Below are 27611 nucleotides of genomic sequence, written 5' to 3'. Positions count from 1 at the left end.
GGGTACATTGAGCAATGGACACTGCTTTGATCCCTCTCATTTGTCCTCAGTGATGATGGATGGTAACTCTTGTTAAGGTCACCCAGCTAATTTACCAGACCACTTTGGACTTATGTGGTGCTAAGAAGGGGTATGGGCTTTAAAGTCAGTCCAGTGTGGTCCCAGTCCCAGTTTTCTTCTTAATAGCTATGTAGCCTCAGGTCACTGATCTGTTTCCCTGTCTATAAAATGGGACAAATAATGCCTACCTCTTCAAATGATTATGAGACTTGAGAGGATATGAGGATTTAAGTGGGAGACTTGAAGAATCGAGTGTGATGCTTGCTCATAGAAGTTCTCAGTGTTGCTAGCTGTCTATATATAGAGGAGATTGTGAGACAGACTCCTGCATGTATCCCAACCAGGACCACCCAGCAGCCCCTGTCTGGGCCCAATGCTCGAATCAACTGAGCTATCCTTAGCACCTCAGGCCGATGCTTGGACCAACCAAGCTGTCTTCAGCACCTGGGCCAACGCTCAAACCAATCAAGCCATTGGCTGCAGAAGGTGGAGAGAGATGGGGAGAGAAGCAGGTGGTTGCCTTCTCCTGTGTTCCCTGACTGGGAATTGAGCCCGGGACGTCCATACCCTGAGCCATTACTCTATCCACTGGACAAACTGGCCAGGGCCTACTGTCTAATTTTTATTTATTTATTCTTATTTTTATTTTTGTATTTTTCTGAAGCTGGAAACGGGGAGGCAGTCAGACAGACTCCCGCATGCACCCGACCGGGATCCACCCGGCACGCCCACCAGGGGGTGACGCTCTGCCCATCCGGGGCATCGCTCTGTCGCAACCAGAGCCACTCTAGAGCCTGGGGCAGAGGCCAAGGAGCCATCCCCAGCGCCCGGGCCATCTTTGCTCCAGGGAAGCCTTGGCTGCGGGAGGGGAATAGAGAGACAGAGAGGAAGGAGAGGGGGAGAGGTGGAGAAGCAGATGGGCGCTTCTCCTGTATGCCCTGGCCGGGAATTGAACCCGGGACTTCTGCACGCCAGGCCGACGCTCTACCACTGAGCCAACCAGCCAGGGCCTGATTTGGGTGTATTTTTACTGTAAGATAAATACTTAAATAAGGGAGCGTGAATAGATTGATAGTGACAGTTGCTATTTGTTGTAAGATGATTTAAGTTTGCAGGTGAGGGAAAGAACTAACCATAGTGTTCTAGTATAATTGGACCTACAAATGCTGCAAGTCAATTTTTTACTCATTCTCAGAACTTTTGTGTGTGTGTGTATGACAGAGACAAAGAGGGACAGACAGGAGGGAGAGAGATGAGAAGCATCAATTCTTTGTTGCGGCACCTTAGTTGTTCATTGATTGCTTTCTCATATGCGCCTTGACCTGGGGGCTACAGCAGAGCAAGTGGCCCTTTGCTCAAGCCAGCGACCTTGGGCTCAAGCTGGAGAGCTTTGCTCAAACCAGATGAGCCGGTGCTCAAACTGCTGACCTCAGAGTTTCAAACCTGGGTCCTCCGCGTCCCCATAATCTGAGAGCCGTTACCACAGACCTTTTTTTATTTCCTTATTTAAATCCTGTATATTTTAGGTTCTGTGCCGGGCAGTCTTAACCATGAGAGTTATGAGGACATGTGAGGACACATTGTAAATGGTTGTGTAATAGAAAGGCCTGGAAGAGACAGTGTAATGATTATCGAGCCCTGCTGCTCGCTTACCATGTGGGAAGCTGAGATCAGCTGAGTGACAGGCCCGTAGGAGCCAGGTCAGAATTCATGTTCCTCAGTTTGCTCATGGCCCAGTGGAAAGCTAATCATTAGAAAGAAAACCTTTCAAAGCCTGAATTTGCCCCTCGGGTATAATAATGCAGGGAGGTTTTACGTTCCTTCGTGGTCAAATTATAGCGTGCCCTCTGTGTGTTCCTGTTCTTTCCAGAGCACATTGTTTCACCCACATTCATGCTCTCAGGCTCTCTTTCGTGTTTGATTGCACGTCATACTGATAGTACTTTTATTAGGAGTACACGCCTGTTCTTTTCTTTCATCTGTGTTGAATTGTTCTCTTCTGAATGTCTTCCGCTTTTATCTTCCACTCACAGACATGAATGATAAAACTTTGGAGATGGTTTAAGAAAAAAAGAAGAAAGAAAGCAGGAAGGGTGGTGTTTGGGAGGCTTTTAGACTTGCTATTGTGCAAGATCATTTAAAAAATGGACACATTGGGATGTGCCTGTACAGTGTGGTAACTAAACTTAATACGGTATCATATATTTGAAAGCTACTATAATAGTAAACCTTAAAAGTTCTCATCATGAGGGAAAAGTTTGTAACTATGTGAGGTGATGGTTTGTAACCTATGTTAGGTAACTAAACTCATTGTGGTAATCATTTCGCAAAAGACGCATATGTCAAACCATCATGTCATGTATATCTAAAATTAATACAGGTTTTTATGTTAATACTGTCTTGCTAAAACTGGGAGGAGGGGAAGCTAGACATATATAACAGTATTATAGTTTGCATACCCAGAATAAATCATCCCCATTTTTTCTCCCTGCTCAGAATTAAATCTAAAATTATATCCACTGCTTCCATATATTAGTTTGTCATGTAATTCAACAAGTAGTTGGGCATTATTTATCTAACAGGCCTTGTTCTAGGCATTTGGGATATGGCAAGCAAAGCAAATTCCTTGTCCTAGAGTAGCTTACATTTAGAGGGGACCGGAGGACAGTAAAGAGATAAATACATACATGTTAGGTGGAGATGATTAGAAAAGGTCTCTGAAGGCCCTGGCTGGTTGGCTCAGTGGTAGAGCGTCGGCCTGGCGTGCAGAGGTCCCAGGTTTGATTCCCGGCCAGGGCACACAGGAGAAGCGCCCATCTCCTTCTCCACCTCTCCCCCTCTCCTTCCTCTCTGTCTCTCTCTTCCCCTCCCACAGCCGAGGCTCCATTGGAGCAAAGATGGCCCGGGCGCTGGGGATGGCTCCTTGGCCTCTGCCCCAGGCGCTAGAGTGGCTCTGGTCGCAACAGAGCGACGCCCTGGAGGGGCAGAGCATCGCCCCCTGGTGGGCATGCCGGGTGGATCCCAGTCGGGCGCATGCAGGAGTCTGTCTGACTGTCTCTCCCCATTTCCAGCTTAAAAAAAAGAAAAGGTCTGAAGAGATAATGTTTGATCAGAGACATAAAAATGACGGAAGGACCATTCCTCATATAGAAGGAAGAGCGAGTGGAACAGTCTTGGGAGTAAATCATTCGAGAATCAGTGATTGTGGTACGAGATCAGACCAGAGAGGGAGTTGGAAGCCAACTGATTGGGCCTAGAGGAGATAAAGGACTTCAGCTTTTATTCTGGGCATGGCGGGAAACCTCGAGGGTTTGCAGCAGGAAGTGATGTTATCTCATTGAAGAGGAAAACGGGTCCTGGTACTTCTCAGTGCTTTGTACTGTTCTACCTTTTCTGGTTGTAGATTGTCTACGCTGAAAGACCTCTCACGGACAACCACAGGTCACTGGCTTCTTACGGCTTGAAAGATGGAGATGTTGTGATTTTACGGCAGAAGGAGAATGCAGACCCTCGTCCTTCAGTGCAGTTTCCAAGTAAGATGTCTCATAATGGGTTAGCTTCCCGACGCAAGCATCAGTAGCATAGTGTAGTAGTGGCTCAGAGTTTTGGATTAGGTTTGGATTCAGACTACTAGGGTACAGATCCTTAAACTCAGCTCCTAGAGTGGGTGTGAGAATAATGCGTGGAAAACCTTCAACCCATAGCAGGCCCTTGATATATGTTAGCTTCTGTCGGCAGTGATCAGTTTATCCTTGGAAGGACTTGTGAGGCTGCACAGGCCTGACCCCTGACAGACTTTTGCTATGTCGCGGCTGAAATTCCGAAGCAGGCCTTTGTCGTCAGTCAGGCACATGCACATGCACCAGTGAGTCATGTGATCTCTTAACTCACATGTGGGGAAGAGATTCCTCTTTACAATTTACTATCATTAACAGATGAAACTGTGATTTTAAATGATGTCTTTTAAGTTACATAGCTAATAAGTGTAGGCATAGAAATTAAAACTTGGTGCTTTTGCCACTGCACTGAGCTTTATGAACATTAAGCAGCTAGACCACCAACTTCTAATTCTTTCTCACCAATTTTGTTAATTGTGTAAAAAGAAACTTATTTATCTTAGATGCCCCACCCAGAGTAGGTGTTTATAATCTGGGATCTGTACACTGGGATGAGGGAGGTTCCTGTGTCCCCAAAATAAGAAGCGGAATTATGTGGGTGTGGGCATTTGATAGGGACAGGGTGCATGGCTTGCCTAAGATACTGACATGGATTTACGATCTACCAAAGTTTATAGGGTTCTGATGTGGAACTACTCAATGAAATGTATTTGGTTTTTTCCATTCCCTATCATGCCCTGATAGATTGCTTTAAACAGTGTTTAGTCTCTAGATCACTTGGTTTTAAAATTTAAGGTAACAGCTGATAGGTGTCCAGGTGATGACAGTCTCTAACTTAGAACACAATGCTCCCATTCAGCCTGGAACTGGGGCTATAAGAGTTCATCGAGCAGGGTTCCTCCCAGATTTGGATCACATTACTCCCTCGGGGCTGTGGTTCAACTCCACAAAGAGCAGTGGTTCAAATATGCCAGTCAATAAAAACCAAACCTTCCTTTGATCAGTTTGGTGAGATTGTAGTTCTAGAGACCTACATGTTTTTTGTTTTGTTTTTTTTCTGTACTGTTCCATATCAGCAAGAGAGACAGTGCGCATGGGAGAGGATGGGATCCGGTCTGTAAGGCCCAAAATAGAAATTATTCTGATGGGAATGGATTCTCTAGATAAGTGTAACAGGGTTGGAGATAAAGTTTCTCAACCCACAAAAAACGCTTGCCTATATATGTTTTGCTAACTGGTATAACTTACCTCATAAAGATGGTGCCATTCGTGTCCCCTTTTCACTGGGTGGAAGTTCGTATACATTATACACTACTAGCTGGCAGCTGAGGTCTGTTTGAAGAATGCGACTGGTTGAACCCATGCCGGGAGGCAGAAACCTTATGTCTAAGTTCAAGCATTCCCTCCGTCTGTTTGAGGCCCAAAGGCTTCAGGATAGCCCCAGACTTGGGACAAGTGTGACTGTCAAAGCATTTTGGGATTGGAGAAATGGGGGTTCATTTAGTCCTACCCCCCTGTCCTGGCTCTTCTCTTTTCTTCTTCTAAAAATAAAACTCTTGCCTGGCCTGTGTTGGAGCAGTGGAAAGAGTGTCAACCTGGAACTCTGAGGTACCAGTTTTGAAACCCTGGAGGTCGCTGGCTTGGCTGGCTTGAGTGAGGGGTCACTGGCTTGGCCTGAGCCTCCCGGTCATGGCATGTATGAGAAGCAATCAGTGACCACTAAGGTGCCGCAACTACTAGTTGATGCTTCTCCTCTCTCTCCTGTCTCTCTCTTTCACTAAAAAATAAACAAATAAAAATAAAACTTTAACAGCTTCTTTGAGATCATTCACACCCATGAATTCACCCATTTAAGGGATGCACTGGATTGGTTTTGATGTATTCAAAGTTGTGCGGCCATCAATCACTGCTGTCAGTTTCAGCTATTTCATTGCTCTGAAAAGAAACTGTCATTCCTCATCTGCCCCCAAGCCTCCCTGCCCTGGGAGGGAGGGCATCAGTCTACTTTGCATTGCTGTGTATTTTCCTGTTCTGGACATTTCATGTAAATGGTCTCACACAATATTTGGGTCCTTTGTGTAAAGCTTCCTTTTCTTATACTTTCATTTTAGTAAGGTCAGCTCGGCCTGGAGTGTGGAACCTGGGAGCTGTAGTCTAACCCTGTTCTGTCTGCTGTGTACTCAGAGCCGAGAACCTGCGCACGTTCTGTTTCTTCTGTTTTTCTCTCCTGTAAAGTGATTAGCCCTGCCGGCTTCCCAGGGCTATGAGAAGAGTTCTCAGTATGCCCAGTTGAAAGTGTCAGTTCAGATAACTAACATGTGTAGCACAGACTTGTAGAATTCAACATCTAACGTTTATGCTGTTCCCTAGATATGTATGTATAGTGTTCTGTACACAAGATATCAGGGCTCTTGGAAGCATATGTCAAAGCAGACCAGGATTTTTCTTAACCACATACAGATTTTTATAGTTATATTTGAGACTAGCTTTAATTTTTTGTAAAAAACCAAAAGTAAATAAAAGTATCTACGACATTTTATAAGCCAAAAAATCTGGGATCTGTGCCGTAGTCTGCTCCCCACCCCACTTTTGTATTTATTCCCACCTCTTCGCTCTCAGGCCGCAGTCTCCATGTTCAAAGTCACTGTGAGAAACTCGCACAAGGGAGGGGCACTAGAATGTTGATGACCACCACGCACTGCTGGTACATACCACGTGTGCGCCAATGTTCTGCACTTTTCCTTCGGATACTTGTCTGTAATGGATCACTTAAAGTAAACAATCGATTTTCCCCAACAGACTTACCCCGAATAGACTTCCGTAGTATAGCTGTGCCCGGCACGTCGAGCTCCCGGCAGCGGCAGCCCCCAGCCACACAACAGCCCCGCTCCTCTCCCGGCGACATAGCTTCCTCTCCTCAGGCCTTGGACAACCCAGCCTTGCTTCGAGACATGCTGCTGGCCAACCCCCATGAGCTGTCCTTGCTGAAGGAGCGCAACCCTCCGCTGGCGGATGCTTTGCTCAGTGGAGACCTTGGTAAGCTACTTTGGAAAGGCCGGCACACTGACTTGAGGTGACTTGGTTGTATCACAGCAAAGAGGGAGAAATTCAAGCAGCTGGTGTGTCCAGCTCAATGTGTCACATGATTTATTAACCACATCATTGCTCTCTGGGAGGTAAGTTAGTACTACTGTTAAAGGCTGAGTGAAGTGACGGTAGCAACAGAATTTTGGGGCTGTATAGAGTTCCGAAGTCCAGCTGAACCAGCCGTTCCATTTACATTTTGTCCCAATTATTTTAGCAGCTCATAACCCAGATACTGCTTGCTGTCCTAACCTGTTCAGTTAGACCTTTAATTATGGGGAGCACCAGGAAAGCTTCTGGGCCTTCAGTTACGAGCAGCGGGTCCAAGGCCTTCACCCTGTGCAGCAGAATGTCCCTCCATCCTCATCCACCCCAAGTTTAATGAAAGGGGTTGTTACCAACAGTTTATTTGGAGCTGCATTTGAACTGTTCTTTAGAGAGAGAGGGGAAGGGACGGAGGGTGATTAACTCATTCTTCAATAACCATTTTGTAAGTAGAGGTAATATTTACCTATAGAGAAATACACAGATTTTACATATTCTGTTTGTTGAGTTTTGGCTAATTCATATATCCACCACTCCAACCAAGATCTAGAACATTTCCTTCCAGAAAGTTCCATTATGTTCTCATCCAGTCAGTTTCCTCCCCTTAAAGGCTACCATTATTCTGATAATCATTATAGATTATTTTGCCTGTTTTTGATCTTCATGTAAATGGAATCATCCCACATGTCTTCTCATGTCAGGCTTCCTTCACTCAACTTAATGTTTTTAGATTTATCTGCATTGTGTGAATTAGTTCTCATGACCATTATCTTGGTTTCTTTCATTTCTTATGCAGCCAAAGACCATGATGATGCCACTTTTAAGTTTACACATTTAAATGCACCCATTTAAGAAATAGCAAAATAAAGGTGGTTTTTATAACATGTAGCAAGCAGTCTTTCTTCTATACTAATTTATCTGCATGTTACCCATAGGGTAACAAAGATATACTAACAGTAGTTTGCATTTAATTGGTCTGCTTTAAGCTTGAGAGTGTTATGAAGGAAATGAAACTGGAAGAGGAAAGGGGGTTCTGTAGAATAAGGGTGGTAGGGAGCATCATTTATCTGCCACACAGATACCAGTCTCCAGATTCAGATTGAAAAGTTATCTCTGAGTAGAAACAATATTATAGATAACTTCGTATGAGAGTAAATGATTTTTCCAAAAACTTTATCGCTTTGCACTGAGTTTAGGTGAAGAAATAGTCTCACCTCTGAACAGAAAGCAAATGTAATTGCTCACTTCGTTTTTAGGCATCTTCTTTGCATCTCTTACAGTGTTTTTTGTTTTATTGTGTTTAATTTCACTTACTGATTTGAGAGAGAGGAGAGCAAGAGAGAAAGATGGGTGGAGAGAATGGGAAGCATCAATTCGTAGTAGTTCTCATATGTGCCTGATCAGGCAAGCCCAGGGTCTCAAACCAGCAACCTCAGTGTTCCAGGTCCACAATTTATCCACTGTGCCACCATAGGTTGTATTTTGAGAAAGTGTCTGATGTGGGAAAGGACTAATAAGGAATGAGAATACAGTGGTACTTAAGATCCCCCCCCCTTGCTTTTGTAGAGAAATTTTCTAGGGTCCTGGTGGAGCAGCAGCAGGACCGAGCGCGGAGAGAGCAAGAAAGGATTCGTCTCTTTTCTGCTGACCCTTTTGATCTTGAAGCTCAGGCCAAAATAGAAGAAGATATAAGGTAATGATGCCTTAACCCATTTTGCTTCGAGGCTGACTCCTTATTTTGCACTAGAGATAGTAACTTTATTTATTTATTTATTTACAGGGACAGAGAGAGAGTCAGATAGAGGGATAGATAGGGAGAGACAGACAGGAACGGAGAGAGACGAGAAGCATCAATCATCAGTTTTTCGTTGCAACACCGTAGTTGTTCATTGATTGCTTTCTCATATGTGCCATGACTGCGGGCCTTCAGCAGACTGAGCAACCCCCTGCTCGAGCCAGTGACCTTGGGTCCATGCTAGTGAGCTTTTTGCTCAAGCCAGATGAGCCCGCACTCAAGCTGGCAACCCCAGGGTCACGAACCTGGGTCCTTCCGCATCCCAGTCTGACGCTCTATCCACTGCGCCACTGCCTGGTCAGGCTAGAGATAGTAACTTTAGTCTTTTATTCTCCCATTTTCCTCACGTTTTAATTCAGCATTACAAAGGTACCAGGTACCTAACTTAATGGCTTTTCTGAAGTTTTAATAAAGTCCCCTGACTAGCCCACAGTGTGTCATTGAAAGTAGATGACCCCAGGACTAAGCAGAAGCCCCCAGTTTGGTGAGATTGCTAGGCTTGCTACCCAGGCTGATTTGAATCTGTCCTTAGACATAATTTGTGGGCCCTGATCAGATCTAGGGCTTGAAAATGATTGGATGAGGAGAAGAGCTCTAAAAAGGAACCTGATAGTCCTGAGTCTTCTTCCTTCTGCAGCTCTTGTTCGGGCCTCAGTGGATAAACTGTTTCCGGCTCCTGTTCTCATGCTGCGGCTCTCACCTGAGGCTATATTAGCACCACATTAGAAGCTTCTAGAAATGCAGGTGCTTGGGTTCCACTCCCAAATCTGAGGAATCTGAATCTTAAAGAGTGGGGCCAAAGCAGGTACAATAGTGCTAATGCTAACCTTGGTCACGTTATTAGTCACAGGCCAGATGCTATTCAGTCAGTCCCTTTGCAGAAGAAAACAGCTCCCCCCATTCAGTTTTTGTGGCTTATTGTGATGATTTTAAAGATTTTATTTATTGATTCTACAGAGAGGAGAATGGTGGAGCGAGAAATATTAACTCATAGTTGCTTCACTTTAGTTGTTCATGGATTGCTTGTTATATGTGCCTAGACCAGGCAAGCCCAGGGTTTTGAACCAGTGACCTCAGCGTTCCAGGTTGATGCTCTGTCTGCTGCACCACTATGGCCAGTGCTGTGATGGTTTTAGTATAAGTAAAAAGACAGTGACTGTACCAATGCTACTTTTAGGGGATTTGTCATCATTTTGGTTACTTAAATGAAGCCTCAGTTGGTCATTATATTATGCTGTCAACTTGAAAGTCAAGTAATTAATGGTTTCCTTCATTCTTACTCCTCTGACTGCATTTAAAATCAAAGAATGTAAATTGAACACTGGAATCACTTGAGAGCCCTAAGCCATTCTCTTTCTTAAGCATTCCCATTAATTGTATCACAGATTTTATCAGAACTGATGAATACAGTATCTTTTGAGAACCATCTCACTAGTTAAATCTTCCTGGAGACACAGGAAGACATGTGTGTTCTCTGAACTAGACTGCATTGCAACTACAGGGAACGTTACATAATTGACAAGAATAATTGCGTCCAGCCCAGGAAGCAGGAGTGCTGAGAGGGAGAGGCTTAAGGTCACATAGACACCGTGGCACTGAGCTTTCTGAAGAGTAGAAGTGGAATGAGGCATACCCATTGACTCGTGTTTTTTCCCATGGTGAGGGAAAGGCAGAGGGCTGATGGATGCATCCACTCCTTCAAACCGAACACCTGCTGCCTGTAAAGGGAGTCTATGTACAGAGCCCAGAATAGCCGCAGGAACCTGTATTACTTCAGAAGATTTTTGCTGAAAACCTTGGTTGAAATCATTACAATGTCGGGAGTGTATAACTAATTTTGGGTTATTTCTAAATTTAATAATATGGCATAGGAGAAAAGCTGTTTAATTATATCAAATGCTTATTAAAGTTTTATTTGGTATGCTACACCAGTGATTACACAGTGTATGTATACACTGAGGTATGATAGCTTGCCTGTGCTCAAGCCAGCGACCTCGGGGTTTTGAACCTGGGTCTTCAGCGTCCCAGGCCGATGCTGTATCCACTGCGCCACTGCCTGGTCAGGTCGAGACATTTAATATTTTAATACAGAATGGCCAATAAAGCCATCAGTTCAGTTGAACTAAAGTATTACTACAGCCAGGACAGTTTAGAGCAGGGGCCAGTAAACATTATCCTTGAAGAGTCAGATAGGAAACACTTTCGGCTTTGCAGGCCACACTGTCTGTGGCTGGCGGTCAGTTCTGCCCGTGTGGAACCAGATAGCCAGAGATAATACCAGTATGGAAATGAATGGTGGGCTCTGTTCACATGAGGGTTTATTCACACAGAGTAGGCTATAATTTGCCAGCCCCTGGTTTACAATATAATTTAACTAAGCCCTGAACCCTGTTCTGTTACTGCCTCAGCCTTGAGAGAAGGGGCCTAGCCCCTGCCTTAGTTTCCATTAATGGTGATCATATTTGATTGTTTTTTATAAGGAGGTTGGGCATGGAGATATGCCATGATAGAGTAAGCTGCTGGTAAGCAGCCTTCTCTGTGGTTGTTTTTTGGGGGTTTTTGTGTTTTGTTGTTCTTTTTTTGTGTGATAGAGACCAGAGAGAGGGACAGTTACAGACAGAGATGAGAAGCATTAATTCTTTATCATGGCTCCTTAGTCTCCTTAGTTGTTCAGTGATTGCTTTCTCATGTGTGCCTTGACCGGGAAGCTGCAGCAGAGCGAGTGATCCCTTGCTTAAGCCAGCAACCTCAGGGTTTTGAACCTGGGTCCTCTGTGTCCCACTTCAATGCTCTATCCACTGTGCCACCGCCTGAACAGCTGTGTGCTTTTGTGATTTTTTTTTTTTTAACAGAGACAGTGAAAGAGAGGGATAGATACGGACAGACAGACAGGAACAGAGAGATGAGAAGCATCGATCATTAGTTTTTCATTGTAACACCTTAGTTCATTGGTAGTCAACCTGGTTCCTACCGCCCACTAGTGGACGTTCCAGCTTTCATGGTGGGTGGTAGCGGAGCAACCAAAGTATAAATAAAAAGAGATTTAACTATAGTAAGTTTTTTTTTGTTTGTTTGTTTGTTTTTTTTTTTAATTTATTTATTCATTTTAGAGAGGAGAGAGAAAGGGAGAGAGAGAGACAGACAGGGAGGGAGAGAGGAGAGAGAGACAGAGAGAGAAGGCGGGGGAGAAGCTGGAAGCATCAACACCCATATGTGCCTTGACCAGGCAAGCCCAGGGTTTCGAACCGGTGACCTCAGCATTTCCAGGTCGACGCTTTATCCACTGCGCCACCACTGGTCAGGCTATAGTAAGTTATTTTATAAAGATTTATTCTGCCAAACTTAACGAAAATCCAACATAAATTACTTGGTAAGTAATTATTATATTCTTTAATTTGCAGTAACTCTGCTTTATAAATTTTATAAAGTAAAGTTACTTCCCTACTTTATAAATCACCATTACTGTGGAACTGGTGGGCGGTTAGAAAATTTTACTAATAACAGAGATACAAAAGTGGGCGGTAGGTGTAAAAAGGTTAACTCCCCCTGCCTTAGTTGTTCATTGATTGCTTTCTCATATGTGCCTTGACTGTGGGGCTACAGCGGACTGAGTGACCCCTTGCTCAAGCCAGCAACTTTGGATCCAAGCTGGTGAGCTTTGCTCAAACCAGATGAATCTGTGCTCAAGCTGGCAACCTCGGGGTCTCGAACCTGGGTCCTCTGCGTCCCAGTCCGATGCTCTATTCACTGCACCACCGCCTAGTCAGGCAGGCTATGTGCTTTTCTTATGTGATCATTTGAGTGTTCAATTTTTGAAGATGGTATTTGATGACCCAGTAAACAGTGATTCTTTTGTATGTGTAGTTCTCTTCAGTGATAGCTAGATAGGAATTTTTTTTTAATCTGCCCTTATGTTGGCATTGTATAATAGATGCTTTCTACCTGTCAGCAACTGTCTGATGGGAATCATCCTCATTTTACAGATTAAAAAGCCCAATCTTGGAGATTAAGCAGCAGGTGCAACCCAAACAGTTAAGACATTTGTATATTATATTTGCAAACAGTTTTTAATGGACTAGACATAGGAAATGAACCCAAATACCCAGTAAATCCTCAGATAGCCTGACCAGGCAGTGGCGCAGTGGATAGAGCGTCAGACTGGGATGCAGAGGACCCGGGTTCGAGACCCCGAGGTCGCCAGCTTGAGTGCGGGCTCATCTGGTTTGAAGAAAAGCCCACCAGCTTGAACCCAAGGTCGCTGGCTCCAGCAAGGGGTTACTCGGTCTGCTGAAGGCCCGCGGTCAAGGCACCTATGAGAGAGCAATCAATGAATAACTAAGGTGTTGCAATGCGCAATTAAAAACTAATAATTGATGCTTCTCATCTCTCTCTGTTCATGTCTGTCTGTCCCTGTCTATCCCTCTCTCTGACTCTCTCTGTCTCTGTAAAAAATAAATAAATAAATAAAAATTTAAAAAAAATCCTCAGATAAATTAGTACATTCATGAAATTCTGATATTCTATAGGATAAAAAGGGTTGTGACCCTTACTCTCCAGAAATATGTTTCCCTGTATTCTGAGCTTGAAAAGGAAACAAATAGTCATTTTACATGAGGGTAATTTGTATGCCTTTAATTTTCTGCTGTGTATCTCATTGCCTCCTGCAAAATCACATACTGTGGGATAGAGCACCAGTTTCCATTTCAGTGACTCAGCTGCTATAGTTGGCAAAAGATACATACAGATCTGGTTTTAATATTGTGACTTTGAAACAGCTCTCTCTTCATGGAAATGGTGCTCTAGTGTACCTGGTTTTGGTTTGTTACAGGCAACAGAACATTGAGGAAAACATGACGATAGCTATGGAAGAAGCTCCGGAAAGTTTTGGCCAAGTAGTGATGCTTTATATTAACTGCAAAGTGAATGGACATCCTGTGAAAGCCTTTGTTGACTCAGGTGATGTCTCTGTCCTTTGTGTCTTTGTCTCCCCATCCAACATTCTGACCTGACACAGGAAGAAGGGGAGACCCTGGTGTCCATTAAAGATGGCATTTGTCCTTTGGACTGCTAGCTAACAAGCCTGGGGGTTATTGTTTCACTTGCTAACCTTTTCTTGTTTGTGATAGGTTTGTTTCTTTCATCATTTCTTTACTAGTTTTGCATTTTGTGGTGCCTCTTTATCTTCCTGCTTACCTTATTTGGCATCCTGAATTTCTAGGGCACCTCTAAGGCATTGGGGAGTCATTTGGTTTAGAATAAGGGGCTGTAAGGAGGAGCTGTGTAGCGTATAGGTCAAACAAATATTTCCACTTGGTCTGTGGGCCATCACTTTGCCAGGAGCAATGAGTATAAGCACGGTTCTTGCCCTGAGAGCACTTAACAGCCAGATAAGGAAGCAGGGATGTTACACTTGAGGATACAGATAATCCCTGTGCTGTCACCTTCTCTCTCAGCAACAACTCCTTGCTTTTTAGTCAGACCACACAGGCAGCACCATGTGGGTGTGACAGTGGTCTCTGTGTCTTCACCCTGGGTATGACTTCCTAGAGTAGTAACAGCTCCTGCTCAGGTCAGTTTTCCTCCCTTCATTCATCCACAAATACTTGAGCACGTGCTAGGTATCAGCTGTTAAGAGTTCGTACTAAGATACATATATTCCTGTGAGAAGTAAACTGCTGATTATTCAGCTTTTAAAATGTCTGTTGAGTGCTGTGTACAGGGCCTTGTGCTGAGTGCTTAACTAACTGCTGCTTCATAGGGCTCTGGTGACAGAAGAGACCCTAACATATATAAAGCTCAGTGCTTCTTGAGCCATTATTGTGTGCCAGGCACCATGCTAATTCATGCTTAATCAACTGAGGTGCTTAATATATATTGTTTTATTCACTTCTATTTACTCCTCAGAATATCCCCCATAAACTGTGTTTTGCTGTTACCCTTATTTTATAGATGAGGAAATGTGGACATAGAGAGGAGAAGTCACTTCCAGGTATACAGAGTTCACGAGTAGTAGATTTTTTTTAAAGTTTGTATTGATTGATTTTAGAGAAAGAGAAAGGGAGTGAGTGAGAGAGATACATTGATTCCTTGTTCCATTTATTTATGCATTTATTGGTGATTCTTGTATGTGCCCTGACTTGGAATCGAACCTTCAACCTTGGCATATCAGGACACTAACCAATTGAGTTACCTGGCCAGGGCCTATGAGAAAGTTTTTGGATTTAGCCCCCAATCTGCTTGATGCCAGAACTCTAACCACGATGCAAAAATCAGATGCATGTTGAGTGAACATGGGTCACCTGACTGGGACGCTCAGTGTGGCTTCAAAAGAGAGAGGCTGTGAACTGAGCTGTCTCCGCAGGCAGAGAGTGGGCTTGGAGCTGAGGCTTGAGAAGAAAGAGGCGGGGGAGCAGTAACAGGGACCCTTCTCATCCTGGGGTTGCTTCCTGTACGTCAGTAACTAGTTTTTTGTGGAGTAAAGTGAGGAGGGAGCAAGAAAAAAGAAAATTGCCTTCCCAAATTCCTTTTTCCTTCATTATTTTTGGGCCTCCTTGGACCTAACCTTGTTCAAATGGCATGACTTTCAGTGCCCGTCAAGTGTAAGGTGCCTGATGAGTAATATAGTCAGGAAATGCTGGAATTGAGGTTGAGACATCATTGGCAAAGGACGTGTGCGTTGGGGAGGAGGCGGGCCTTCAGGTGGGCCTCAAAGCGTAAGCAGAATTCAGAGAGAGTGGAAGCAGTGGAGGGGCGCTCTCAGGGAGGGTCAAAGTGAGACAGGGGTGTAGGGAGCCAGTTCCCCCATAGAGTGGAGGATGAGTACTTGGAACACCAGACTGATATCTGAGCTGCTCCAGCTGCCATAGCAATACCATAGACTGAGTGGCTTATAAACACAGATCCGTTTCTTATAGTTGATTGAGGCACTGGAAGACTCATGGCTGGTGACAGCCTGATTCCTAGATCATAGATAGCAGTCTTCTCCCTAGGTCTTCACGTGGTGGGAGTGGTAAAGGAGCTCTCGGGCTCTTATACAGGAGCCAGTCCCATTCGTGAGGGCTCCATTCTAATGACCTAATCACCCCCCCAAAAGCCCCTACCTCTAATATCACATTGGGGATTAAATTTCAACGTGAATTTTGGAGGGATGCAGACATTCTGTCTATAGCAGCTGGAAGTAGTTTGACCAGAACAAGGCGAGATCTGAAGCTTTGGCAATGTGGTTTGAAGGTGGTCTTATAAGAGTAGGAGCCGCCCTGGGTGGATAGTTCGGTTGGTTAGAGCATTGTCGTATGCCAATGTTGCCGGTTTGATCCCCAGTCAGGGTACATACAGGAATGGATTGATGTTTCTATCTATCTATCTTTCCCCCTTCCTCTCTCTCTAAATTAAAAAAAAATTTAAGTAAAGAGTAGAAGCTGCTGAGGATCTTTGGGCAGATGGATAAGTGATCTGAAGAAGGTAGTATTTTAAGAACACAGGCGGTGGCAGAAATATAGAACTCTATAACACTAAGGGTCAGAACTACTTCCCTGCTTTAAGTTATACATCCAGAGTGTTTGGGAAACCAGAGAAATTGTCCACTAGCGAGGGGAATAGAGGGTGAGCAAGGCTGAGTGCTGTGCCTGGAAGAAAGAGGGGCAGAAATAGCAGAAATTACATAGAACTTAACAGATTGGACCAGCGTTTGAGAGTGTGGAGAAGGCGAAAAGAGGAGTCAAAAGTGAACAGTGCTTATGTTTCATGTTTGCAGAAAAGTAATTCCATTGGTGAGGAGAAATCCAAAGTTTTAATTGTTTGGGGAGAAGGAGTTTTCTACCTGTTGGCTCTGAGATAGACACGGCTGACAACAGGGGGGTGGGACTCCAGTCCGCGGGAAAGATGAGCACTGTAGGTCAAGATGAGCGGAGCATGTGGTCCCCACCGGCCACCTCCGCTGTGGGTGAATGCATGTCGTTGCAAGAGAGAAAAACCCTCACTGCCCACTTCCTAAAAGAGCAGAGGGCTCATAATGGGGAGTTCACTTCCAGTTTTTTTTGAGAGACTGTATGATATATATATATATATCTTTTAAAGATTTTATATTTTTATTGATTTTACAGAAAGAGGAGAGAGAGAGGCATGGGTGAGTGCGAAGTGTCTCATAGTTGCTTCACTCTAGTTGTTCGTTGATTGCTTGTTGTAGGTGCCTTGACCGGGCAAGCCCAGGGTTTTGAACCGGCGACCTCAGCATTCCAGGTCGGCGCTTTATCCACTGCACCACCACAGGCCAGGCAATATATTTATTTTTATTTATTTATTTTTCATTGATTTGTTTTAGCGAGAGAGGAAGGGAGAGAGACAGGAACATTGATCTGTTCCTGTATGTGCCCTGACCAAGGATCAAACCAGCAACCTCTGCACCTGGGGACGATGCTTTAACCAACCAAGCTATCCAGCCAGGGTTTAATGATGAATTTTTTAACTGGCAAATTAGAGGATCCCTACGTTTGATGTAAAAATAACTTGGTGACATGTTTAGAGCTACTATGTGAAAACAGATATGAATGTAAAAAGTGGTACATGGTGAGCATTTGCACCTGTAGACAGTTGCCTTGTTGGAAGTCTTTTCCAGGTATTTTTGCTTCCTATGCGGTAAAGTTTTAAAATACCATTTAATTACTACATTTAACCAAAATATCCTTTCCCTCAGTGTCAGGTTTCTGCACTGTTTCAGATTCCACTGTGGAACTGAAAGTGAACTAAGGCAGGCAGGGAATTGCTAGGTGGGAACAATGTCACCGACCAGTCTGGGGGTGTACTGGCGGCCTACCCTGTTCTCAGTGCTGCATTTGTCCTCTTGCCACAAAGGCAGATTTTGTCCTTATTGTATCATGTTTCCCTCCACCTCCAGGTGCCCAGATGACTATTATGAGCCAAGCTTGTGCAGAAAGGTGTAATATAATGAGGCTGGTGGATCGTCGGTGGGCAGGAATCGCCAAAGGAGTGGGCACCCAGAAGATTATTGGAAGGGTACATCTAGGTGAGCAAAAAGGTGCTGGGGGTCTTTGTGGGGTAGTGGAGTTAAATTTCCCGGGACAGGTGCCTCTGATCCAGTAGGCCTTAACCCTAGACATTTAAATTCTATTGAAGTCATACGGATCTGCATGTTTTAGCTGGTGACAAAAACAGTCCCCAGTGTACTTACGTTTTCTGCTCCTGAGAGATGATTCCTTTCAACTATTTCAGATTTCTATTGGTGCTTACCTCCACATTTCTAAGTAATACGTTCATAGTGCTAAATACTGATACAATTATGAAAATACCATTGAGAATGTAGCCATCTGATTGAAAATAATTGCTTTCCTTTTTCGTGTGTGTGTGTTACTCATCCCAAATACTTGCCTAGTTGTGTAAATCTCCTTGATGCATTGCATCCCGTTGAAGACGCTTCTCCCAGAGCCTGGATTGAAGGCTACTGTGTTGGAACCCACTTGACTGGGTCCAGAGGGGTTCTTTTCTCGTTGTCCTGATGTTGGGCTACATTAATCTCATGTCTCTCTCTGTATTTTGCTCCTCAGTTTATTAGAGCACATCTTCCAGTAACTTCCTGAGAAAAAGTGCATGGAGGTAAATTGAGTCCTTAAATATTAGAACATGTCTTTTTCCCCTACATTCTGCCAACCTGGCTAAGTTGGAAGTCATTTTCCTTCACAATTTTTTACAGTATTGCTGTGGAAAATCTGGGTGCTATTCTGATCCTCAGTTGTTTATGTGAAAGATTTCTGTTTCTGAAGGTTGTAGAATCTAGTCTTTGCCCACAGTGGTTTGAAATTTTACAGTGATGCACTTGGTTGTAGCTCCCTTTTCACCCACTGTGCTGGGTGCCTTTCAGTCTGGAGAAGTGACTGTCAGAATGGTCTCCTTCCCTCCTGCTGGGTGCACTCTGCTCTGCCAGGGGAACCCCTCTGTTAGGCAGGGAGGGTAATCTCCTGTCCTGGACTTGTCCTGTCGTTTCCTTTTTTCTTTCTTTCATTGTGTTCTTAGAGGGGAGAGTGGCTGGTGAAATTTCCTCAGTTTTGCCTTCTATCCTTTTTAGTATTATATTTTGGGGTTATTTTGGGAGTGGGTTCTTCTGTGTTAGATGGTTTTCACAGATGTCTGATTATCCTTGGAATCGCTCATATTGAAGAGGGGACACCAGAAGGCTGTCTGGAAGATCACTGGTGTGGACATCCATGGCGGCTGGGGGTGATCTAGAAGTTGGAGGGAGAAAAAGGCCCCAGTCTTAGCTTTCAGTTAATGCCCTTGGTTTTAGTTAGGTACTTGTGCCCCTGTCTTCCTCCATCTTCTTCCCTGCCCACCTCTGTTTCACCCTCTTGAGGAAAAGTCTCCAGTGTGCCATTGAGGTAGAGCGAGGGGCTGAGCAGCGTGCAGGAGAGGGGCCCCAGGATCTGGCCGTGCCTGCTGAGACCTTCAACCTTCTTTCTACCTTGGACCCACTTCTACCGGTTTTCAGAAGTACTTATAAATACAAGTTGTGTAATCTTTCATCTCTCATCCAGCGTGTTTCTTTCTGGGGTTTTTTTTTAACATCTATCTAACATATGCTTGTTGTAGAGAATCTCAAAAGTATAGAAATGTTAAAAGAAGCTAAAATACCTTAAATCCTGTGAGGTGAGAGAATCAGCTGTTGATAGCATTTGGACATACAGTACTTCATTTTGGCCTTGTTTCCATGTGCTTTTTTTCTTAAAAAAGATGGTCATATGAAGTGTAGAATTTTATTCTCTGATTTAAGAAAAATTAACATTCGTGACATTTTCCCAATGTTACTGTCAATTTCATAAGCATAATTTAACTGAGTAACAGTCTGTTGTGTAGTTTAATGTTCGGCTTTTAGGACGTGTATTTTCCCCCAGTATTTTGTCATTGTAACATGGCTTTTTGTGTACGCTGATATTTTTCCTTCAAGCTTCCTGTAAATACTGAAGCAAAGGTTATGGGTGCTTTCAGACTCTTGATATTGCTAACGGTTGTACTAATCTGGTTTCTCCAGCACTGAATGAATATTCCTCTCAGCATCCTTGTTACAGTCAAGTATTACTAGTTTTTAGTCCATTAATTTGCAGATGAGGTGCTTTTTTATTATGTTATTTTTCTTTCATTACAGTTGACATTTCTACCTATTTTATTTTTCTTTTTTAATATTATGTGTCTACTAGCACCATCTTATTATCTCTTACTGATTTCTGTAGAGTAGGATAATTTAAATACCTTCCTCTCATATACTTTCTAACACACAGTAGAACTCAAATTGAGGAGGAATACCACAAATGGGTTGCTTCAGAGTCTGAGGTCTCAGATTTTTCATGGTTTTAAGTGAGGAGATAATAGGAAGAGACAAAGTAATACGAGTCCTTTGTGCCCTTCTTTGCGGATGTACAAGTTGTACTATTTGCAGCTTTGGCTCTGATCAGTATGAAGAAAACCTTAAACAGGATCTGTACCATGGATAGGAAGGTTCAGTCTGTCCAAGATGGTAATTCTCCACATTTATCAACAGAATCCTTGTTAATACCATCCAAACCCCAATGTGTGTGTGAGAGAGAGAGACGTGATATGCTGATTTTAAATTTTGTATGGGCTCTTTACATCACTTACAAAGTCAACTCAATGGTGGTTAAAGACCTAGAAGCGGAAGACAAAGTCACAGCTTCTAGGAGAGAACACAGGAGGGTGTCTTGCCTAGGGAAGGCATTCTTTCAGAGGCAGGAAGGAAATTATTTGAGACATTCAGCAGCTTTAAGATTAAGAACCTTTCATCAAAAGACATAAAAAAGTGCACAGACACAAACTAGGAAAGGATTTTAGTAACACGTATAACTTATAAAAGATTCGAATGCAGAATATACACATTCCACATGTTTGTATATCCTCCGACGCAGTAAGAAAGACAGTATAAAAATATTCATAAGTACTTTGAAAGGAAACCCAGTGGTTAGTAAATATATGGAAAGTTGCTTAATCTCATTATTAACCAGGGAAATGCAAAATTACTGCTAGGCTAGTAGGATTTTAAATCTAATCATACTGACTGTAGGTGAGAATATGGAGCACTGTGAACTTTCATGCACTTCCAGAAAGCATTTAGAAAATTCATCATCACCAAGCAAAATTGAGCCTGATATCTCCTAGAACAGTGGTCCCAACCCCTGGGCCGCGGACCGGTATTTAAGTCTGACCAATGTTTTATTTTTAAAAAAATGGCCTGACCAGGCGGTGGCGCAGTGGATAGAGTGTCGGACTGGGATGCGGAAGGACCCAGGTTCGAGACCCCGAGGTCGCCAGCTTGAGCACGGGCTTATCTGGCTTGAGCAAAGAGCTCACCAGCTTGGACCCAAGGTTGCTGGCTCCAGCAGGGGGTTACTCGGTCTGCTGAAGGCCCGCGGTCAAGGCACATGTGAGAAAGCAATCAATGAACAACTAAGAAGTCGCAATGCGCAACGAGAAACTGATGATTGATGCTTCTCATCTCTCTCCGTTCCTGTCTGTCTGTCCCTATCTCTGCCTCTGTGTAAAAAAAAAAAAAAAAAAAATGACCAGATTCCCTCTGTTAATCCGTCTAAGACTCACTCTTGACGCTTGTCTCGTAAGTTCAACAATTATATTTTAATTTATTTTATTTATTCATTTTAGAAAGGAGAGAGAGAGATAGAGAGAGGAGAGAGAGAGAGAAGGGGGGAGAAGCAGGAAACATCAATTCCCATATGTGCCTTGACCAGGCAAGCCCAGGGTTTCGAACCGGCAACCTCAGCATTTTCAGGTCAACGCTTTATCCACTGCGCCACCACAGGTCAGGCCTCAACAATTATATTTTAAAATACCACAGTTTTTACACCGGTCGCATAATTTTATTTTGTGCATTTATCTGTCCCACCCTAAAGGCTGGTCCATGAAAATATTTTCTGACATTAAACTAGTCCGTGGCCCAAAAAAGGTTGGGGACCACTGCCCTAGAAGAGTGGTTTTCCACTGCCAATCCACAAAAGAGTTAAGCACCCTGATACTGTATAAAGGGTTCACCATCAGGGTGGTTAACTGTTTTGCGGACCAGTGGTTGAAAACCATTGCCCTAGAACCCTATGCTCTCACTTCTTAGACTCTACCTTAGAGGAACTCATGGCACACCAGGAGACAAGTGCAGGAGCACTCACAGTAGCAGTGCTATGACAGCAGAAACTGGAAGCAACCTAGAAGGTCCCACAACAGTGAAATGGGCATGTCAGTTCTGGTGTGTTACACAATACAGCCCTCTAGGGTGGTATAAAGCAAAGGTGTAGTCACATGTGTCTGCTAGCGATGAAGTGTCTCAAAATATTTTTTGAGTAAAAGAGCAAGTCCATAGTTCAAAAACATAACACTAAATAATACAGTGTGTCCGTAAAGTCATGGTGCATTTTTTTTTTTTTTTTACAGGGACAGAGAGAGGGATAGATAGGGACAGACAGACAGGAACGGAGAGAGATGAGAAGCATCAATCATCAGTTTTTCGTTGTGACATCTTAGTTGTTCATTGATTGCTTTCTCATATGTGCCTTGACTGTGGGGCTACAGCAGACCGAGTAACCCCTTGCTGGAGCCAGGGACCTTGGGTCCAAGCTGGCGACCTTGGGATCTCGAACCCGGGTCCTTCTGCATCCTAGTCCGGCACTCTATCCACTGCGCCACCGCCTGGTCAGGCATGGTGCACTTTTGACCGGTCACAGGAAAGCAACAAAAGACGATAGAAATGTGAAATCTGTTCCAAATAAAAGAAAAACCCTTCCAGTTTCTGTTGGATGATGTGGCAGCATGTGTGCATGTGCAGATGATGATGTAACACCGTGTATACAGTGGAGCAGCCCACGGCCATGCCAGTTGAGATGTGGACGGTACAAAGTTCAATGTGTTCTGTGGCTTGCTAAATTCGAATCTGACCAAAGTGCAACATGAATATCGGCGCGTTTATAATGAAGTGCCACCACATAGGAATAACATTACTTGGTGGGATAAGCAGTTGAAGGAAACCGGCAGTTTGGTGGAGAAACCCCGTTCTGGTAGGCCATCAGTCAGTGACCAGTCTGTAGAGGCTATACGGGATAGCTACCTAAGGAGCCCTAAATAATCTGTGCGTGAGCCCACATCGAACTGCACTGAATAGGTATGAAACTGGGAGGGTTTTCCTTTTATTTGGTGCAGATTTCACATTTCTATCGTCTTTTGTTGCTTTCCTGTGACTGATCAAAAGTGCACCATGACTTTATGGACACACTCTATGTTGCACAGAAATCATACAAGCGGGTAAGAACTTTAAGAAACGCTCAGAGTGATTAACACAAAACCCAGGATAATTGGGAGGGTGGGAGGAAGCAAAGAGAAAAGTTGTCATCAGTAGGACATACTGAGACTTCTCAGCTCTGTTTCTTAACTTGGGGAAGAGATGTGTGGGTGTTTATTATACTTTATGCTGTACATATATTTCATACACCCTCCTGTTTTTAAGATACACTTATTAATAGCAAAGTAAGTTCTTCAATCTTACATATTAAGTGAGGAGAGTAATTGATGAAGGAATTGAGGCAGGAGGCTCCAGGCAGACAACGGCCTTGGTGTTTTGCCTGGTTTGGCACATGGAAACTGGATTATAACAGGCAATAATAAACAGTTCACTTTTTGGAGGCTAATTTAAAAGGTTTAACATGTACAGGCTTTATTTCCCTTTTAGAAAACCTCTTGTAAGTGTATATAGAAAGTGGGTGGTTTATAGGAGGAATTGGTCTTTTTTTTTTTTACAAGGGGTTTGAAGCAAGAAGTATCACCTCAGTTCCTTCGCTTTAGTTGTTCATTGATTGCTTGTTGTATGTGCCTTGACCAGGCAAGCCCAGGGTTTCAAACCAGTGACGTCACCGTTCCAGGTCGACATTTTATTTACTGTGCTACTGAAGGCTGGGCTCTTTTTTTTTTTAAGTCCACTTTACTTTGTGCCCTCACTGGCTTTTAAACTGCTTGTTAGTCTAACAGGATTTTCTTTCTGTATTTCACCTTTTTGCTGCTTTACCTTGGTTTGGACTGATTATGAGAAGCAAGGCACAGAATGATACGTTTCCAAAGTTTGCGTTGGGCTTTTGAAGCAAAAATCTGTAACCTCTTACTCGTTTTTCATGTGCTTCAGCTCAGGTTCAGATTGAAGGTGATTTCCTGGCCTGTTCCTTCTCTATACTTGAGGAGCAGCCCATGGACATGCTTCTGGGACTGGACATGCTGAAACGACATCAGGTACCCAAGGGCTCTGCTTTTTGCATGGTTTTTTGTGCATTTTGTGCTTGTTACTGCATCATTTCTGTTGGCCATGTATACTGGAAAACTAAGAAGCATGACTCTTCAAACCTGGAAAGGTCCTTGAAGACGATGTCATACAAGGGTCATACAAGGTTTGAAATTATGTGTAAGTAGAAATAGAATCTTTTGTGAAATCTCTGAATCTTAAATCTTGCCATCTGTTTTGAGATTAAAATGGGCAGTGGTTCTCTTGTGTAATTTTTAGTTTCTAATTAGAACTCATTTTTCCCCCCATTTATATGAGAGAGAGAGAAGCATCAATTTGTTGTTCCATTTAGTTGTGTACTCACTGATTGCCTCTCATATGAGTCTTGACAGGGGGTTGACCATCTGCTTCTCCCCCCCCCCCTTCTCTCTCCTCTCTTGCAGCCAATGGCTCTGTGGTTTGAGTATCAGCTCCAGGCACTGAGGGTAGCTTGGTTGGTCCATGCACATCATCCTTAGGCACTAAAACTAGCTCAGTTGGCCCCAAACAGGGTTGCTGGGTGGATTCCAGTCGGGGCACTTGTAGGAGTCTGTTTCACTATCTCCCCTAGTCAGGGTGCAGGATTTTAAGTAGAGGAATGAGTGAATGCATGTGTGAATAAAACATTTTATTGTTGGCATCTTTCCTTGTTTTTTAGTTGTGATATACACCTGGAGTCTCCAGCTTTATATACATAAAGCATATATCTGTAATTGTCCTATATTAACTAATTCTCAAAATACACAGAAAAGTATGAAATAAAGAATAGTTTTGTAGAGAGAGCATAGCCTGTATACCACTTTTGAAACCATTAGTACAGAGTTTAAATACCAGCTGTACTTAGACAGAAAACGAAAAGCAAAATGTAAAACTACATAAATGGCATGTCTCAGCTTTATAATAAAAAGTTATTTAACCCTGGCCAGATAGCTCAGTTGAGGGAAGCATCGTCCTAATACGCAGAGGTAGTGAGATCAGTTTCCAGTCAAGGCACATACTGAAACATGTCGATGTTTCTGTCTCTCTTTCTCTCCTTTCTCTTTTTCTAAAATCAGTATATTTTTTTTAAAAAAAGAGTCTGGCCTGACCAGGTGGTGGCGCAGTGGATAGAGCGTCGGACTGGGATGCGGAAGGACCCAGGTTCGAGACCCTGAGGTCACCAGCTTGATCGCAGGCTCATCTGGCTTGAGCAAAGAGCTCAAGCAGGGGGTTACTCGGTCTGCTGAAGGCCCACAGTCAAGGCACATGTGAGAAAGCAATCAATGAACAACTAAGAAGTCGCAACGCGCGACAAGAAACTGATGATTGATGCCTCTCATCTCTCTCCATTCCTGCCTGTCTGTCCCTGTCTATCTCTGCCTCTGTAAAAAAAAAAAAAAAAAAAAAGAGTCTGACATGTCGTGGCGCCGTGGATAAAAGTGTTGATCTGGAATGCTGAGATTGCCAGTTCGAAACCCTGGACTTGCCCGGTCAATGCACGTATGGGAAGCAAATACAAGTTGATGCTTCCCGCTTCTAACCCCCCTTCCCTCTCTCCCTCTTCCCTCTCTCTAACATAAATAAATAAAAATTTTAAAAAATAACGAAGAAAAGGAAAAGGAAAGTGGTCACCTATATGTTTGGCCACTGATTATGCATGGCATTTTTCCAAGTTGTGCACAGTGAACATGTAGTACATTTAAACTTAGAAATAAACATACACTGTGTTAGACAAATATACTAAATGCAAACTATAGCCTATAGAGATTATTCTACTGTCAACTTTAAATGGTAAACAAAGTCTAAATTAACAGTGTCACCGAGGTTAAAGTGTGAATACTTCTAGGTGAAGTTATTCTGAACCATGTGTCTCTGTCAGTGTTGTTCTTTGTGGTTGGAGCTTTAAATTCAGGATTATCATTTTTCTGCATGGTGTTTTATATGCTATCATTAGTCTTTGGTTTCTTCCTTCTAAGTGTTCCATTGACCTCAAGAAAAATGTCCTCGTGATTGGCACCACGGGCTCACAGACCACCTTCCTTCCCGAGGGAGAGCTACCAGAGTGTGCCCGGCTGGCGTATGGGGCTGGGCGAGAAGAGGTGCGGCCAGAGGAGATCGCGGACCAGGAATTAGCAGAAGCGCTTCAAAAATCTGTACAGGATGCAGGTATCTGCCATGGCGGGCTCTGGAATGAGGACTCTTGTTAGTGGTGGGTGTGCCTGGGAAGTCAGAGCTGTAGAGGGGGTTGGGGACCTTTCCAGCTCCTACTCGGTCTGTCGTCCTGTCAGATGTGTTTCTGTCCCCTTACCACCTCCTTCCATCTTGACAGATCCAGAGACAGCAGTTCATTGCCACGCACAGGATAGGGTGGGGAGTCACTTGTTAGGCACATTTTGGCAGGCTTTCTGGAAAATCTTGTCTTCTTTTATTCTAAAGAAAATTATAACAGTGAGCAGACATTTCCTTTTGAGTTCAACAGTATATCCCTGCAAATTTCTTTGCTTTTTCGTAGGCACATTTATTTTGAAGATTAGCATTGTCCCTGTGACTAAGCAGCCCAGCCTGTTTTCATGTCCTGAAAGCGCTGCCATCAAAGACAGGAACCAACAATAAGAGTAATCGAACAACAATCAAAAGATATACTTTTGATGCTATTAGTAAGGGCACAATAGTGTGTCATTGGGCCAAATTAGAACAGTATGTGAGCTATTGAAATGAGCTACCTAATGCTTTTTTTTTTTCCTAAGTCTAAATTGTGGAAGCTTGTTTTGATCTAGAGCCTAAGCTGTCTGGGCTGGATAGCTCAGTTGGTTAGCATCGTGTCAAAGCATAGAGGTTGCCAGTTCGATCCCCTGGCAGGGCACAGAGAGGAACAGATCAGTGTTCCCCTCTCTGTCTCTTTCTCTCTCTCCCACTCTTCCTTCCTCTCTTTCTAAAATCGATAAAATAAACATTTTAAATTTTTTTTAAAAAGTAAAGTCTAAGCCAAGTTCCTGTGTAAAATGGAGGGATGTGGTTTTGCTGACATCCCACTTCCATGGGTAGTTTTTCCCTATCTGTTGTAGAACAGCGACTCTGGGATGCATTTTCTAGAAGCTGAAGATTAACTTTTAAGTTGGGGTTATTTTGAAGTCTTGAGCTGTAATAATTCATATTGCACTTTCTGATACAATAAAATATATTAGAGCTACAAGTGCAGGGAATCACTTCTAAAGACAAAAAAGACCGGAGCTCTAAAGAATAAGCAAGCAGATTTTGCCAATGTTTATTACTGGTTAACACCCGGTGGATTAGCCCTGGGCCTCTCTAGAATGGACAGGGGCTGCAGACAGCATTTTCCAGGCTGGCCTTGTTCACACTCTGCTCCCACCACCACTTAGTAGCTCAGTTTTACATGTAAAGTACAGTTTGGAATGTGACTTCAGTATTTTATAGGAAGGGGAGAATTTTGAACAACCAGACAGAGAATAAATTCATAGTTCTAATCTTCACTACAAGGCAAGCTTGAGTGAGTTTGACATACCCACTTAGAAAATTGTACATTTTCTCAGTAACTTGTCAGCTTAGTCATAATGCTATGCATTAATAAAGTAGGATATATTATCATTTTGTGAACTCTCTATTACCCCCACACACAGTTTTGGTGCTTTTATATAAGAAATGCTAGCTGAGCCCTGGCTAGATAGCTCAGTTGGTTAGAGCGTTG

General features: G+C 43.4%; 1 protein-coding gene across 6 annotated transcripts in view; it reads left to right on the top strand.

Annotated features, from left to right (window-relative positions):
* DDI2 (DNA damage inducible 1 homolog 2) overlaps positions 1-27611 on the top strand; it is a 44456-nt gene that overhangs the window by 5459 nt on the left and 11386 nt on the right. For 2 of the 6 annotated variants that reach the window (XM_066270363.1, XM_066270369.1), the window contains exons 2-8: positions 3464-3593; positions 6477-6713; positions 8373-8499; positions 13430-13557; positions 17495-17623; positions 23795-23898; positions 25882-26071. In XM_066270363.1, the coding sequence (XP_066126460.1) occupies positions 3464-3593; positions 6477-6713; positions 8373-8499; positions 13430-13557; positions 17495-17623; positions 23795-23898; positions 25882-26071 (1045 nt within the window). Of the gene's footprint in view, positions 1-3463; positions 3594-6476; positions 6714-8372; positions 8500-13429; positions 13558-17494; positions 17624-22616; positions 22784-23794; positions 23899-25881; positions 26072-27611 lie in introns of those variants that run through there. The other 4 variants (XM_066270364.1, XM_066270367.1, XM_066270365.1 and 1 more) reach the window with 4 other exon arrangements.

Source organism: Saccopteryx bilineata, chromosome 3 (assembly GCF_036850765.1).
Source record: "Saccopteryx bilineata isolate mSacBil1 chromosome 3, mSacBil1_pri_phased_curated, whole genome shotgun sequence".
Taxonomy (NCBI): domain Eukaryota; kingdom Metazoa; phylum Chordata; class Mammalia; order Chiroptera; family Emballonuridae; genus Saccopteryx; species Saccopteryx bilineata.
This window is presented reverse-complemented; position numbering and strand designations above follow the sequence as displayed.